The 16,668-nt window shown below is 36.0% G+C and overlaps 2 protein-coding genes across 2 annotated transcripts; one reads left to right on the top strand and one right to left on the bottom strand.

Moving 5' to 3' along the window:
• Nucleotides 1-10: 10 nt before the first annotated feature.
• Nucleotides 11-2,457, bottom strand: CBG04138 (the record flags this gene model as incomplete). The annotated part of the gene is made up of 6 exons (XM_002643277.2): nucleotides 11-123; nucleotides 170-279; nucleotides 400-491; nucleotides 539-614; nucleotides 1,934-2,007; nucleotides 2,287-2,457. 6 exons carry the CDS (start codon nucleotides 2,455-2,457, stop codon nucleotides 11-13), a joined length of 636 nt encoding a protein of 211 aa, XP_002643323.2.
• A 6,789-nt stretch (nucleotides 2,458-9,246) lies between these two features.
• On the top strand, nucleotides 9,247-16,620 carry CBG04137 (the record flags this gene model as incomplete). The annotated part of the gene is made up of 32 exons (XM_002643276.1): nucleotides 9,247-9,390; nucleotides 9,437-9,504; nucleotides 9,682-10,158; nucleotides 10,230-10,337; nucleotides 10,379-10,456; nucleotides 10,503-10,914; nucleotides 10,958-11,190; nucleotides 11,370-11,455; nucleotides 11,521-11,759; nucleotides 11,809-12,029; nucleotides 12,080-12,338; nucleotides 12,383-12,488; nucleotides 12,531-12,739; nucleotides 12,784-12,881; nucleotides 12,924-13,007; nucleotides 13,055-13,184; nucleotides 13,227-13,308; nucleotides 13,352-13,617; nucleotides 13,661-13,749; nucleotides 13,802-13,897; nucleotides 13,942-14,152; nucleotides 14,488-14,639; nucleotides 14,686-14,808; nucleotides 14,875-14,969; nucleotides 15,017-15,219; nucleotides 15,268-15,525; nucleotides 15,571-15,730; nucleotides 15,760-15,962; nucleotides 16,027-16,226; nucleotides 16,274-16,382; nucleotides 16,437-16,536; nucleotides 16,580-16,620. The coding sequence occupies 32 exons, from the start codon at nucleotides 9,247-9,249 to the stop codon at nucleotides 16,618-16,620; spliced, it is 5,340 nt and encodes a 1,779-aa protein (XP_002643322.1).
• Between the last annotated feature and the right edge of the window lie 48 nt (nucleotides 16,621-16,668).

Genomic DNA, 16,668 nt, shown 5'->3' with positions numbered 1-16,668 from the left:
CAAAAAAAGACTAGACCTCAGGAAGAACAACAAATGCAACAGCTATCAAAGTGATCATTATGTTGACAAAAACGATCCAACGCAAGAATGTGAAGTAAGAAGAAACGACAGATCCAAAATGACCTAAAACACGAAAATATAATAACACACTTGATGGCTAGCTCCTTACTTTCTATTCTCTTGATTTTTGACTCCCATGGTATCAAATAAGTTTTGAAGTTGGAAAAACTCCGTTTCATCAACCTCGCCCTCTTTCTCATTTCCTCCATGTATAGATGGCTTCGTGATACTTCGATTCGTGCTGTTCAAGATATTTTTGAGCAAGCCTGAATTATTTCAATGAGTATATTTCATTAAAAAATGTGTCCAAAGCTCAAAAAATAGAAATTGGAAACGTACTTTAACGTCCTTCGTTTTCTGGTCATACTCCATGCCTGGCACCTCAACTTTCCAATTACTTCCTTTTTCTGACGTATCCTTTCCAGAAGGGCCTGGAAATAAGTATATATATTTTAATTGAACCGAAATTCGTAAGAACCTGTCTTGTGAGCGGATTTCCATCTTCATCGGTTTCTCTTTGTTTCTCGCCTTTGTTGATAAATGCATCAGTTTCTCTGTAAATTATTATGGAGTTATTATGAAATTATTCGACGGAAACTGTCCTTTTTTGAGTGTTTTCATACTAATGAACCTATCTCATACATTCTCAAATTTCAAATTTTTTGAAATTATCTTTCTCTTTTTAAGAAAAAGCTGAACTGGGAGAGCTTGGCTTTTATTTTTTCTACATATTTTTGACGTTTTATGAGTTGAAGAGTGCCGTACGTAAAAAAAGCCCATGAGGCGTTTTAATGTGATGCAACATTACGTAGTGTAATGATAGAAAGCCAGAAGATTTACTACTTATTGATTCGGATTGCGGAAAAAGTTTGTTGATCCGGAGCTACAAAAGAAAACGTCGGAACAATACACGACTGAAGCTTATTGAAAAATCAGAGTGTTATTTCTCTATTAGGAAACACGATATCATTTCAAAAACTATCTCAACAAAATGAAACATTGTAACAACACAACTTACGGTTGGTAGTTTGCAGTCCATGGAATAATAGGGGAGAATGGGTCTAGAGTATTTTGAACGAATCGTTGAGTTGTATTTTTCCGAAATACAGTTATCAAGTCGTGAAAAACAGATGCTCGCCTTTGAACTAGAGGATTATTTCGAAGTCCTTCGGGAAGAATTTCAATTCCGTTCATCGCGAATTGGAAAATATCTAGTTATAACATTGTTGGCTGCATTTATGATTCGAAAGTCAGAAAGATTTGGAAATTGAAAATTACAAGTGCGTTTTGTCTACGACACTGATGATCTCTTGCTATCTTCTCCCGTTTTTCTTCTTTTTCTCCCAGCCGCTCATACACCACTGACAACTCAATAATAAATGTCTCCCGCCTGAAGAAATGAATGGGAAACCCACGAGTTCTTGGGAAAGAATAAGCGTGTCTGAGAAATGGATGGACTCCCGGCGGGTACTCTCAGATAGCGTATTTTGAGGCGAATGGGAACAGTAGTTGTATGTTTAAATGGTGTGATGCGACGAAAATTCTCCCTTCCTAACATTTTTTTTAAATCAGAGAAATTGTAGAATATACAAGCGTTTACTTTTTTGAGGAAATTGTAACATGAGAAAAGTGTTCTAGAAGATAGAATTATTCTTGTTTTGTGGGTCAAATTTTCCCTCTAGGGAAAACCGCTTTGTGAAAAAGCTGGGTTGAAAGACGTTTTTTCGTAATTCTTTTACAACAACAGCAACAGTTCTGACTATTCCATCTTTGCAAACAGAACAGAACATTTTAGATATTTGAAAAAAAATTTGATTGAAACAATAAATTAATAATTCCAGGATTAAAAATTTCGCAATGGTATCAGACTCACCCAAAAGCATAAAGGATGTCATAAAGCTCATCGTCCAAAGTTAATTTTGACGATGCGCGCTCTCCAAGAGAATCCTGAAAATAATTATTACAATATCGGAACATTCCGATTTCAAGACTGATTCGTTCAATCGTTATTTCTTAATTTCAGAGATTTATTTTGGTATGATGATGTCAAACAATATCTCAGGTTTTTGCTAAAACAAGTCCGTGATTTTGAGAAGCCGTTACTCGATCAGACTTGTTTTTTCCAAATGATTTTTTTGTTTAAAATATTCGAGACTTTTCTCTCCGATGAAAAGCAACAAAAAATCAAATGTATACAACTTTGATTTTTCAAAATTACTGGCTCACCTGTTTCGACAAATCTCCAAATTTTTCGTTCGTAGGTGTGTGTTCTTTCCTCAACGATGCTCTTCTAGCCGCTTCCTGCATTTTGACGGTAGTCGGAGCAAGTGTTGGTGTCACAATACACGCCACGCCGCTTGCCACACCGCCACCGGCACCAAGCTCTGAATTTTTCATTATTATTTCCGAAAAACTGTTATTAGCAAACTGACTAGATGTCATTGCTTCCAACATTTTTGAAAAAAAAATAGGAAGCCCAAATGGGTGAAGTTAGAAAAATTAAAACGGGAGTCAAAACTTTTTTGGCGACTTTCTTGGCGGGTACGCTAGAAGTGACTCAGGCCGTTTGTAAATTTATCCTAAGGGAATCAGTCATGTTTCCAAACCAATTTGTCCCCACACAAAGCTGGTCGCAAGCACATGTCTTTTGTTTTGAAAAATTTTATTCACAACGCCGATTGGATTTTCAAAACTGTTTATGGTAATTCAAATGTTTTAAAAATGTAAAATATTAGATTTAAGAAACTTGTTTTCTAAAGCTTACATGGAATGACTCCCAAGTGTTACCCTCGAAAAAAATCGAGACCTATATGGTTGGATAGAGCATAAAAAGTTATTTTAGATTCTAAACGGAATAGTTGGTAAAAATTTTTTTTGGGAGTTATGGTCCAAAAAGTACCAAAAAATGCCTATATTTTCAAAAAATCATAACATTGTCAGTTTATGTCCGTTTGTTGAAATTTAAAAAACAGTAGATAGACAATTAATTGGACATTTTAGAACTAAAATTTTAATTTTTTTCCTATCGATTGGATTATTGATTTTTTGAAAAAATCAAAAAAATTTTCAATATCTCAAAAATCCTAGGTTAACTTTTTTTTTCATTATGACCATCAAATTCAGCACATTTGACTTACTATAGAAACATATCAATACCCCGGGGGAAATCATGCTCACACAAGTTATGCCGAAAAATATCGATTTTTGGTACTTGGCTTCTTTGAATTCGTTGTCCTCGGCGACCGGTATGATGAGGGGCATACTTGTTTTTGTAATTTTTACTTGCTTATCGTTAGCCTAGAGTGTTTGAAATATAATCCTGCGACATACGAAGTCAATTTTTCAAATGCCGTCCCATTTCTTAAAATCATCTTCTTGAAAAAAGCAAAATTTTGACATGTGACAAAGCACATCTATAGTTAAACTTGATAGAAACGGCCAAACTTATTTTTTAACATTAAGAAGAACATAATCTTATCAACGGCTTGAACAGAATTTTGATTTAGGCCCTAGAATCAAAAATATTTACGGTTTTCCGAGCCTGACCCCTATTTTTGGTGAAGTGTGAATGTGACAGGGCACATCTATAGATAAACTTGATGGAAACAGCTAAACTTTAGTTTAAACATGATTAAAATGACAAAATCTTATCAACGGCTTAAACAGAATTTTTAATTAAGTCCTAAAAATAAAAATATTCACTGATGATGGGACACCTTTTGTTTTTGATCATAACTTGAGAACGAAAAAAAATATATCGAAAAACTGTTAACGCCATTCGATTTAAGTGTCAGGCTCGGAAAACCGTAAATATTTTTGTTTCTAGGGCCTAAATCAAAATTCTGTTCAAGCCGTTGATAAGATTACGTTCTTCTGAATATGTTTAAAAAAATAGTTTGGCAGTTTCTATCAAGTTTAACTATAGATGTGCCCTGTCACATGTCAAAATTTTGCTTTTTTCAAGGTGATGATTTTAAGAAATGGTACGGCATTTGAAAAATTGACTTTGTATGTCGCAGGATTATATTTTTTAACACTCTAAGCTAACGATACGCAAATAAAAATTACAAAAACAAGTATGCCCCTCATCATACCCGGGGTATTGATATGTTTCTATAGTAAATCAAATGTTCTGAATTTGATGGTCATAATGAAAAAAAAAGTTAACCTAGGATTTTTGAGATATTGAAAATTTTTTTGATTTTTTCAAAAAATCAATAATCCAATCGATAGAAAAAAAATTAAAATTTTAGTTCTAAAATGTCCAATTAATTGTCTATCTACTGTTTTTTAAATTTCAACAAACGGACATAAACTGACAAAGTTATGATTTTTCGAAAATTTTGGCATTTTTTGGTACTTTTTGGACCATAACTCCCAAAAAAAATTTTTACCAACTATTCCGGTTGGAATCTAAATGAACTTTTTACGCTCTATCCAACCATATAGGTCTCGATTTTTTTCGAGGGTAACACTTGGGAGTCATTCCATGTTAGTTTTTTTTTCTTTCAGAACATGAATACAAAGGTCCAATGCATGTTTCAAAAGAGAGAAGAGAACTCAAAAACGGACACGTTTCCAAAATCAGAAAGATTGTCGGTGGAGATTCGACTAAATTGAATTGGCTTCCACAAACTCATCAAACAGCGACATTGACATGGACATGTGAATGTGAGTGTGGGCAAACTATTTTCTAGACTTGAGAAGATTGATTCATAAGGATTTTTTCTCAAACGGAACTTTGAAAGAAACCACACTCTTTTTATGATTCAGGAATAAATCATATTTGTTGATAGAAAAAAAAATGGAAAAATAACTGATTTTGGTAAAAAAAAGCGTCAGTTTGCCAAAAAAAATTTGAAATGGGCTCCTTCAAATAGTTTAATTACACCAAAATGTTTCCAATATTTTGTACTTTCTAAATATTAGAAACAATCCGAAATCACCGAAGAACGACGGTGAAGGCAAAAATTATCAAAAAAGGCTGCGAAAAGGGACGAGAGTAAGCATTCCCGCGCAGTGAGAAACCTAGGCCAGCGCATGGCAGTCTTTCGTTTAAGTGATAAACAGTGGTTTTTTTAATGACAGAGCTGAAATTGGAAACAACCGAAAAAAATTTCCATATGAAAAAGGTGGCCCAGCACCGTGGCCTAAGTTTCTGATTGGCGCGAAATTTCAAAAATTTTAAAAACTTTTTCGTAAAAATATTGGAAAAATACAAAACATTGCGAACGGTTCGGTGTAATAAGGGGAAATCTCATCCTAGACGCAAAATCGCACCATACACTTTTTATTCAGTATGCGAAAATAAACAAAAAATAGAAGAACACTCAAGAAATTCACTTTGAAAATTACATGTTGATTTCCCACGTTTATCCTTAAAACTATCTAGGTTGAAAAAAAAATGAAATTAGAAATCATTGGGCAAACATTTTCTCATCAAGCTGGCTGTACCGTTTGTCTTCACTATTATCTCTGACTTTTTATATTTTCAGATATTTTCTGTTAATTCTTGTCATTTTCCTATTTTCCTCTCAAGTCAAGATCTGAAATGAAAATACTGTAAAAAAGAAGCCCAGCTTGGAAAGGAATTTGAAAACTAAAAGTCCACTGGGTATTAGGAAAAATACGGAGGATACCCCATTTTATTTCTCTTTTCCTATTTGAGTTCACAAAAAAAGTTACAAAAATTTTCGACTACTGGAGCACAAAAAATTTAGGTTCTTTCCGGGAAGAACAGTCCCAAAGAAAGACCGTCGGTCCCATCATCGGACCGCCGGTCTCAATCAATTGAGACAACGGTCCCTTTGTTTCGACAACGGTCCCAACCAGGCTTAAACTAGGAAACCCTATGGAAACATAATTAGACCGTTATCGGGACATTGGGACCGTTGTCGAAACAATGGGNCCGTTGTCACAATTCTTGGGACCGGTGGTCCGATGATGGAACCGGCGGTCCCGTTTTGGGACCGTTCTTCCCGGAAAGAGCCAAAATTTATAGGTGTGAGTATATTTTTTTAATGAATTTTACTACTTGATACGCTGCATACAACGAGAAAAGATTAATTCACCAAATGCTCAAACACGTTAAGATTTTTTTATGTTAGTTACTGTTCTAAAATAAGCTAGAGCTTTTTTTTCGTAATCTGAGAAAAACTGATCAAAGGTTTGTGCTGAAAGTGAATGAACCAGTTTATATATCTGACAAATCCACTTTCGCGAATTGAGAAAAACATTGGTTCCCAATAAAACAAGAATGGACCTTCAATTCCACTCAGGAAATTGGAAGCGTCCAATACGACAAAGAGTAACGGAGTAAAAGAAAAATAAAATTCGTCTCCCAAGAGGCAACAATTTCAACACCTATTTCGAGAGAACAAATACAAGAATTGAAATGCGATGGGAAACGAAAGGACTGATGTACAAAGAAGCGAGCCTTCGACTCTTCTTCCCTTGCTCCTATTCCTCGTTTTTCCCTTGTTCCTAAACGCACAGAGAGAGGTCATTGCTCGAACAATATAAGGCATGTGTGTTTCCTTGATGCATTCACCCCAAGGGATGTATCTAAATATTGCAAACAAATGAAATTTGTCATAACTCTTCTTTTTTCACCTAGGGCATCCCTGCTCCCCGGTGACCTTTTGTTTGAAACGCTTTTATGAAAAAAACATTCTAAGCAGTAGAAGTCCAAGCAGCTTGAAAACTTATGTGTAGAACCTAATCAGTTTTTTGAGAAAAACTGTTTATTTGTTTTGTTAATTGATAGGATTACAAAGAGAAAATTAGTGGGGAGAGAATTCAAATGCAAATGATTTAGAAAAAGACCGAGGAGAGGAGCATTAACAGAAATTAGGTGTGTCCCGATCTTCCCGGATGTCACTATGTTTGCTGTGGCTCTAAAACTATCAAATTCCCAGAGCTGTTCTGTGAGTAACAAATATATGGACATACAAAGATGTGTTAACGTGAAGATGAGCGACTGGACAGGTGGTGTCCTTAAGTGTCACATCTTAATTAACATATTATTTTAAGTTTCCCATGACCATCGTTTTTTTTTAATCGTTCAGACATGGTTTGCTGTTAAAAAATAAATCTGCAATTTAAGTTTTTTCTAGAACTAAAAAAAATACTTTTTGAACAGCTGAAAAAATGAAACAGTTTCTAGAACAAAATGTGATTCATTTCGAGATGGAATTCATACATTGCCAGTTTGAAACCTACTCTGTTTGTTTGAAAGCATAGTTCAGAATGCAATGAATGAAAGTTCAGTAATTCATGAAAATTTGAAGAAAAAATTATATATATATATATATATATATATATATATATATATATATATATATATATCAATTATCCAGGGAGTATAGGACAGAAAGAAACATCAAGTGATTGGGAAATTCGTGCTCTCCGCCGAAATCTGGTGGTTGACAACTTTGCGACAAAACGTTTATCTTGTGTTGCTCATATCACTCATATCTCATCACACGAAACGGACGAATAACTGACAGAATATGCCGCAAGCTTTTTTCAACTAATTTATACACTCTACCTATTTCCCACTTTTAATTTTTTTTCTATCCAAGTTTTAAAAGAGGTACTTCTGTTCTCAGAAATACAAATATATGTTTTCGATATCTAACAATCTTAAAAATAAAAACCAGTTGTTAAGTACTGAGCTGTTTTCGAACTTGTGAAGCCAGTTCAAAAGTAAAAGTAGTAAAAAATACTTTTTTTTTCAATTAATACCCCACAGAAATTCGAAAAAAAACGCACAAAAAGTGTGTGTTACTTTTAAATGTCACTTACCCATTTTGAGAAAAGAAGAAGAAGACGCTGTCAAATTTCCTGGGTCAGACGACGGTGGGAAATTGGAATCCACATGAACCATTGTACATCTCGCAACTTATTTCAAAGAAAGAAAGCAAACATTTGTTGAATTCGTAAACATCAGAATTGGAAGAAATCCATGCTCAAGAGACCGGAAGTACGGATGCCTAAATTCCAACACTTCGACACTTTTGACATTTTAAATCGGAAATTATGCCTGAATGATTCCTGAAAACTGGACAACTGAAAAACGTAACGTACACTCCACATAACCTCAAATAGAAATTAGTTTGGCATGTACACGTCAGGAAGTTTGAACAAATAATAATTCTATAACTTCGAATTTTAATTTTTTTTTTATTCATCATTGACAGAAAAATCAAACATATTTTTTTTCACAATTTTGGCATTTACATGGTTTGAGTTTTCATGAAAACTTTCACCTCTTCCACTACATAAACCAACCAAAACTCTAAATTCATGAAGAAACAACACATCAAAATGCAAATTATCAAAAGTATCAAAATGCTAAATACGGAGTGAGATAATTTTTCAAAATGCGACAGCTCAAATATAGTGCAATAGTTTCAATGTTTGAATCATTTCCGTTCTAGACAACTCGTTCCGTTTTATGAGCGGAGCCTCGTAAATCCCTACAATCGCCTTCTGAGGTTTTCAGGTGCTGGTTTATTCACTCCATGATATACTGATTGAAGATGTTAATTAATATCCCAGTTTATATAAAATTAGCCTTGTTCACAGCATATTGTACGTTATGGAAAACAGTTTAACTCAGCACAAAAAGCACATAGTGTACGGGTGCCGGTCATAAATTTCATCATCTAATTCAAAATGATTCAGCAAACTTTGCTGGCTTATTCGGAATATTTTGAGTTCTTATCGTGATAATATGATGCAACGGTACACATTTATCAACACTAATTCACTTTGATACCGTGCCACTGACACAGCAAGATAAGAAGTGGGATGAAAAAGCACGTAAAAGTGACAGACTGATTTCGTGTTTAGTTTTTTATTTTCCGAGCTAAATTTCCATATTTTTCAGTTGTTTTTCAAATAATTGCAGTAGTCAAAAATAGTTCACTTCAATAGACAATGGGATGTTTAGGTATGTTCGACAAAAGATATATTCGGGATTGATTTGTTTTTTTCAGATTTTTTCAAAAAGTTAAAACTTCGAGAATGGGTCAACATAGGATTTTTCTTAGTTTCTTTGGCAATGCTAATAGCTGGATCTGTAATGCTAGCTATTGCAATTGCGAGTGAACCACCAATGCGTAAGCAGACAAAAAAACCTAAAGGCATTACTGAGAAGAGTTTTCAGCCCCATATTATGAAATGCCAACGACTACAGCTGCCCCAACCATCCAACCAGTAGTGATTTTTGCAACATCGTTTGTCAGCGGGATTGCATGGAGCACTGACTACACAAATCCTAATTCCAACAGTTTTAAGACTTTGGCCACTTCGATTTCCAACAATGTAAATTCTGAAAAACACTTTCGAAAATCAAACACATGCTTTCTAGATTACTAGTGCTTATTCTCAAAACAAATTTGGAACAGCACCTCTTTCCACGCAAATCAATGCATTTAAGTGAGTGAATTTTCTAAACTGCAACAGAAATAGGGATCAAGAGCGAAATTCAGAAAATGACTGCGAAGAGCTATCCTCTGTTCTCGGAAAATTAGTAGAGTTAGTAGATACAGTGAATCTTTTAGATGAGATCGTTTTTGGATGAATGTCTCCGTTTCAGATTTTTAAAAATTTCAGACAAGACAATAATGGTGTTGACTTCTATGCTGAATTGATTTACCCTGATACCACTGCAACCACAACATCTGTCACCAACGCTTTATCTTCATTGGGTTATATGACGAATGCTTTTAGTTCGTTCAAACCTATCTTATCATATTTTATTCAAAACAATTTAGTATCATCTACTTCTCAATGCTCCGGACTAGCCTCACCATTACAAGGTGTTACAACCAACCCTACTTTAAACCCATCAAATGGCCCACTCGTAACAACACAACCAATGATCATGGGTGCAGTATGCGATGCTTCGAATATTGCTTTAACCAACATTTTCTTGGTCGACGTTTCAGTACCCATTATTGGAACATTGGACGATAAGCTCAGCAAAATCTCTGCTTATCTTAACAATGCCGCATCGCTGGTGAATTTAGATCAAACAAACCGATGGAATAACCAGGAGTTTCGTCTTGTTGTTTATGGAGCCAACGAACCGTGAGTTGGATTCTATTGAAGCACTTTGAAATACGATTATGTAAAAAAAAATAAACAAATGAATTTTACAGAATTCCGCTGGGTCGTGCGCGCAGTCAAAACTCATGGAACAGCGTTGTCGCTAATCTTAACTCTACTGTGGTCAATCCAGTCAACGCAGATGGCCACCAACTGACTGAGTAAGTAAATCTCAAAATCCGATTGCTATTGAAGATTTCAGTGCTCTACGGTTTGTGTACAACAACTACCGCACACTTCCAGGAGTTGCAGGAAACATTATCGTTGTTGCAGATGGCTTGTAAGCTTTATTTAGCCTCATTCGCAATCAGTTTATGACTTTGCAGCGATTTCGATGAGGCACAATCATCTACTACAATAGCAAATGCTCTGAAATCACAGTATTTCTACTCTCTAGGAGTTATTCTAATGTCGACGTCCCAAGCGCAACAAGGAATTGTTCAACAACTAGCTTCGGATTATGCATATTTTTATCCAATTGACAGTGTGGACTATTTGATGAACACAGCTGTATTGCAAACACAAGCCCAATGGATATGTAGTGCTTATTATCCAACTGCAGCTCCACCAACACCTCCGCCCACAAGACTGCCACTGATAACAACTCAAGGAACAACCACGATTCCGAATGCAAGAACTACTGTTAACCCCTTGTTGCCGCCCATCGCCCAGTGCAAACAGAACGTGCTTTTTTTGATCGACCAATCTCAAACATTATTGTTGGATGGCGGATACAGCGTTAGTGGAAGAATATATAATGCTTCCCATTGATTTCTTTTAGAATGCAATCCAATTTGCAAAGAATACCGCTAATGCACTCTCCAGTTACAACCCCCAAACAACGTTTGCCTTTGTTGTGTTCAATGGCTTTGTTGTATCCGAATCGGTAACTAATGATTCAATCATGCGTGTGATTTGTTATTATTATTTTAAGAGTCAATACGACAATCTTGCAACGTTTGTCAGTTTGCTAAGCAACGTTCCACAAAGTGTTGGAACTTCTGACGTGACTGTGTAAGTAGCCTAGACACGTTTTCACATAAGCAACAGCTCTTTTAGCGGTTTTAATGAAGCGTTAAACTTCATTCAAACCAAATCTCAATATAATGATGACTCGGTGACTTCATTGCTCTATTACATTACTGATGGGTTTGTTCTGCTTCATTTTTAGAAAAAAAATTATGTAATTTCAGAAATGACTATAAAGGAGTGATTCCGAACGTTTACAACACCACTCTGAATATTCGATCTCAGATGCAAACTCAAATCATCGGAGTCGGTATGTTGTGGAATATGAGTCTTTTTTTAGATTGCTGATGAATTTAGAAAATTTTGAATTTAAAGATTTGATCGAAACAATGCAAAGCAAAAACAACGTTCAAAAGACTATCCAGTACGGAGTCTATGATGATAATGCGCAGTCCATTTATGTTGGCGTCGCACAGCCAAGTGATGTACTTGACCCTAAGGTTACGAACAGCACAAACTATCAGCTCACATGCAAAGACTCTTCAAACTGCTACGTAGGGCTTACTTTTGTGATTGAAACCTCCCAAGCTGAAGGCTCAAACTATGTCGATGTGGTGAGAATTGTTCTATATTTGCTTCCAATCTCCACATATAAGTTTCCAGCAAACCAGAGCTGTTCTCAATGTCTTGAGTTATTATCAATCAATGATTTCACCCTTCAAAATGTCTGTGTCGATGATTTACTTCTCTGCTCCTGATAATTTGATTCCAAACCAGTCCGGCCAGAGCGCAAGCCTTTTTGATCAAGTGACTAATGCTATGTCAGCTATCAATACACTCAACATCACTGTTTTCTCGCTTGGGGCAGCTTCGGACCTCCAACTGTGAGTTCTTTTTCCATTAAAACAACAACCGAATCGGCAAATTTTTTCAGTGGTTTCTCATTGACTGCTTCTTCACTACGCAATGGATATTCTCAAGACAACAACATGGTCGTTTTCTTTGCTCGCGGAGCATATGAAAAATTATCGAACTGTTGCCCGGATCCATCTGCCGACGCTGCCACTGTTAGAAGCTTGGCCACAGTTCAAGGAGTAGTTATTGGACCATATTCTTCAAAACCCCAACTTGATGCATTGACTGGTTCTAATTCAATAGACGCGAATTCCATCATTGGAACTACAGCACTGGATGTGAGTCATCTCTAAAAATAGTATCTTTGAAAATTCATATTTAGACTGCCGACAATAGAGCCTCTGTTGCCAAGCAAATATCAGATGCTATTCTACCAAAAATCAACAGTTTCATAAATAATCAGTATTGTCCTGGAATTCCACAATTTGGTGAGTGACTGACTAGTTTCTTAACTGTCAAACAATTTTCAGTGAACCCACCTTGTGAAGACCCCATCGACACTCTTATCCTTCTTCATGCCGACGACAAAAATAACTGGAATTCTATCCTCAACTTCACAGCCAACCAACTCGTCCCAGATCTGTTAGGAGCTACAGGATCATCTTCCTCTCGAGCCCTCACCACTTCAACACCAATGAACTTTGCCATCGCCTCCTATTACTATCTCGATGTTCTGATTGTGAGTTGTAGTTTTTTTAAGTTTCAAACACAGCCAATTTATAGCATGCTGATTTCAACTATTTGTACAGCCCATCAGATTATCAAAGTTTGATAAAATCAATCACATTCCGAGCAACTAAAGGAACTGCAACACTTTCCACGTTAGTTTGAGAGTCGATCCAAAAACTATTGTTTTTTTTCAGAGCCTATAAAAAAGCTATCGAGATTTTCCAAGATGGAAGAGCATTTGCTAGTAAGAACGTGATTTTGATAACCGATACTATGGAGTAAGACTTATGTAAACAGAATGATTATCTCAGTATCGTATTTTCAGTATCAGTGATATGGAAAACGCGTTTTCGGAACACGATGCTATGGTTCAGCTTGTTGGAGGATACACATCTGCTTTGACAATCAACACAAACACTATTCCAGGAGCAGATTACCAAATTAATATCAATCAGGTAATCTTATTTAAACGTAATATTTAGTTATATAAATTTCAGCTAAACATAAACAACAAATACTCTAACAGGCAACTCGCCAACTCTCTTACTCAACACACTTGCACCTATCTTCCAATGCAACGTATTTCGAAATTATTAGTTCCGCCACAAATCATAGTTTTTAGCACCAACTTCACCGCCAGTACCGCCAAGCCCTACTCTACCTGGACCGATTCCTACCGTCAAAGCTAGAAACGTCTGGCCTGATATCACAATTCTTGTTGACACTTCCATCAGTGCTGATAATGCTATGAGTGATTTGTTGTTCGAAAAGTTGCGTGCCTTCCTCGATATTCTTCTTGGCAAGTACTCGGTCGGAGAAAAAGGATCCAGATTTACGATCGCAACTTATAATGGAGATAGCGTTCAGTACTCTTGCATTTTTGCACAAGTATGTATTTTTATACTTGATTTAATTCATAATTTGTTACCAGATCAACAATTATTACGATTTGAGCTCCTGTAGAAATGAGCAATTTTCTTTCTTCTCGAAAACGCATCAGACGTATAGAAATATTGCCAGGTTTGTTTTTTTTTCGCTCATAAGTTGTATTACTGAATCGACTCATTTTCAGCGCTCTGTCGAACATTCGTCAAAATGTCTATGAAAACTCTACCTCTGGATATAGATCTTTGAATGAAAACTTTTTGATTGTGTTCACGCTTGGATCGTGAGTTTCTGATTTTCAACATGTTACAATCCTGTTACTTGCAGATCGTCTTCGCCGTTTTCTCAAGAGCTTTCCAACATTCAACGCAAAGGAATCAGAACTATTGCAGTCGGTCTCTCTTCAAGCATGTCTAATACGCAACTGTCTGCATTTGCTCAATCTGCGTATATGGTTCCAACTGGAACTCTTCATACACCGGCATCGATACCAATTATGATCTTGCTGATAGGATTTATCAGACAACAACCAAAAAAAGTTAGAACTCACTTTTTAAAAAGACATTAGAAGTATTTTAGGATCTCCATCTTCTTCAAATTTCTACGCCAACATTGTCTACATTGTTGATCAATCAGCCAGCACATACACAGACCACACTAATATCGTGCAGTTTGTGTCCGATTCCGTGACACCCTATCTTCTTGCAACCACAAAGTAATTCAAAAAATAGTAGTATATTGATTGTAACTTTATATTTGAGGACAAAAATCAGCATCGTTCCTTTCTCCGATGGTGTAATTTCTGCACTGTCACTCACGTCATCACCTCTTGTATGGATTGTACTTCCTTATTGATTAAATTTTTCTGTTCAGGAACTTGACCAGTACGTTAGTTCATGGAAATCATCACTTTCTTCATCGTCATACACTGCAAATGTTGGAAGTGCAATTCAATATGTTTCTAATATGATTGGAACCACTGAAGATCGGCCCACTTATATTGTTTACGTAATTGGAGGGTCAAAGTAGGAACTCTCATGAAATACTTGTCATGAAAATGATATTTTTCAGTCTCACCGGTACATCGTATTCCAAGCAACTGCTCAGCAACTGTCAATTGTATGCTGCAAACTACAATATCAGCACAGCTTCTAGTTACAACGATTTGGTCACTTCTCAAAACAATATTTTCTCGTAAGATTTTTTATATAGAAAGTGAAAGAAAGTTACCATTCTTTTAAACTTAAAAATAAATTTAAGCGTTTCGTCAAGTAACAGCCTTGTTGATCGAGTTGCTCCATTTGATGTTACTTCTCCAAATCCCATTTTGCAACTTGCCGCTGCTATAAATGATAGTGAGTTACAATTCTAGTTTTCGATATGTTACGCATAATTTTTATAGATCAACAAGCTAAGGATTCCGTCAGTTTCCCGACTTCTTCTATTGCTGCTGATATCATTTTGTTACTGGATGAAACTGGCCTAACTGATTCTGACTTCTCTAATATGAAAAAGTTCCTGCAAGATTTCACTTCTCAGTTCACAGTTGGTCCAACTTCAACGCAATTTGCTTTACAGACTTACAACGGAAGAACAATTCCTCACGTTTGTGGTTTTTTTTGAAACAAAGACAACCATTATAATTTTTTTCAGGACGGATTCCACTTGTTCGAGTCAACCAGCAATAATGTGGTCAACCAAAGGATACAACAACTGACATTGGCCAAAGCCACGGAAAACTCAACTGACGCCGATTTGGCAGGTGCTATTGAACAAGAAGTATTTTTCTTCCTTACCGAGGCTAACGGTTGGAGAGATGATGTAACGACGTATACAATTATTCTGTCCCACGCCGATAGCTTCTACACAAGAGACACTTCCACAGCGATGCAAGTGAAGAACATGACGACGGTGATTCCCACATCTAAGAAAGACCGTATGAATAAATTTTTACAGGTGTTTGCTCTTGGATTGAACAACATGCGTTTTGATTATGTTCGAAATTTCACAAATACTGGTTTCTATGAGACTGTTAACAACGTATCTTCGCTCTCGATCAACTCCCCTGCTGTTCAGGACTTGATTCATTTCTTGGATAATGGTTTCAAAAGAAAAGGTTTTTGGTTACACGATGACTGTTTTCAGATTACAAATCTTCTGTTTATCCTGAGCCAATTCCTGTAAAAGATGCGGTGAAAGCTGATTTCATATTTTTGGTGGACAATACATTGGGGTCAGGATTTACTCCAAATGTTCGAAGTTTCCTGAACAGTTTTGTCGAAAATGTTGGAAACTTTTCAACATCTGGAAACGATACTAAACTAGCCCTTGTCACATACGGGAAATCGGTGAGTACGCTAACGCGGAGCTTGAATTTTTGAAGACTAGTCAAGAAAGATTAAAAAATTTTAGGTCAACACGGCTTGGAACTTAGGCGATTTGCAGGACATTATTTCTCTAAAAAATCAAATTTCCAAATTCCAAATTGTTACATCAGATTCTGGTTCAAGTAATTTACGAAGAGCAATTGATTCTGTAATTCTAAATGAGCAGTCATTTGGAGTGGCTAGCAACCGACCCAATTATATAATTGTTATTTCTGGATCGCAAACGTAAATTAGCCTTTATACTGAATTCCTGAAAATTTCGTTGTTTTCAGAATATCACCAAATATTGATGGCGCAACATCAAGGCATCTCAACACTAGATACTCAACTTTTGTCATCCAAACCAACTTTGACAACACAACTTACACTTATACACCACAGGTATAATAATTTTTTAAAACATTGGTTTCGAAAACAATAAAATAATCATTCAAGGTTCTTGGAACGCAAATGGGCTCCGACAGAGTAGCACACAGTCCCGATTTGCAGTACGGAAACTCACGATTAAATGGACTCGAACCGTGGATTTCTAAAGGTAGTGAAATCGTCTTAAACGTATTTTAAATTATTGTTTTCAGAATACATGGCCTGGGCATTGACTTTCCCGGAGACAATTTGAATAAAACGGAAAAATGTTGTTTATTTTCAAGCAAAATGATTGTCAAAT

The sequence above is a fragment of the Caenorhabditis briggsae genome, assembly GCF_000004555.2.
Source record: "Caenorhabditis briggsae complete genome, chrX, whole genome shotgun sequence".
NCBI classification, from domain to species: Eukaryota; Metazoa; Nematoda; class Chromadorea; order Rhabditida; family Rhabditidae; genus Caenorhabditis; species Caenorhabditis briggsae.
This window is presented reverse-complemented; position numbering and strand designations above follow the sequence as displayed.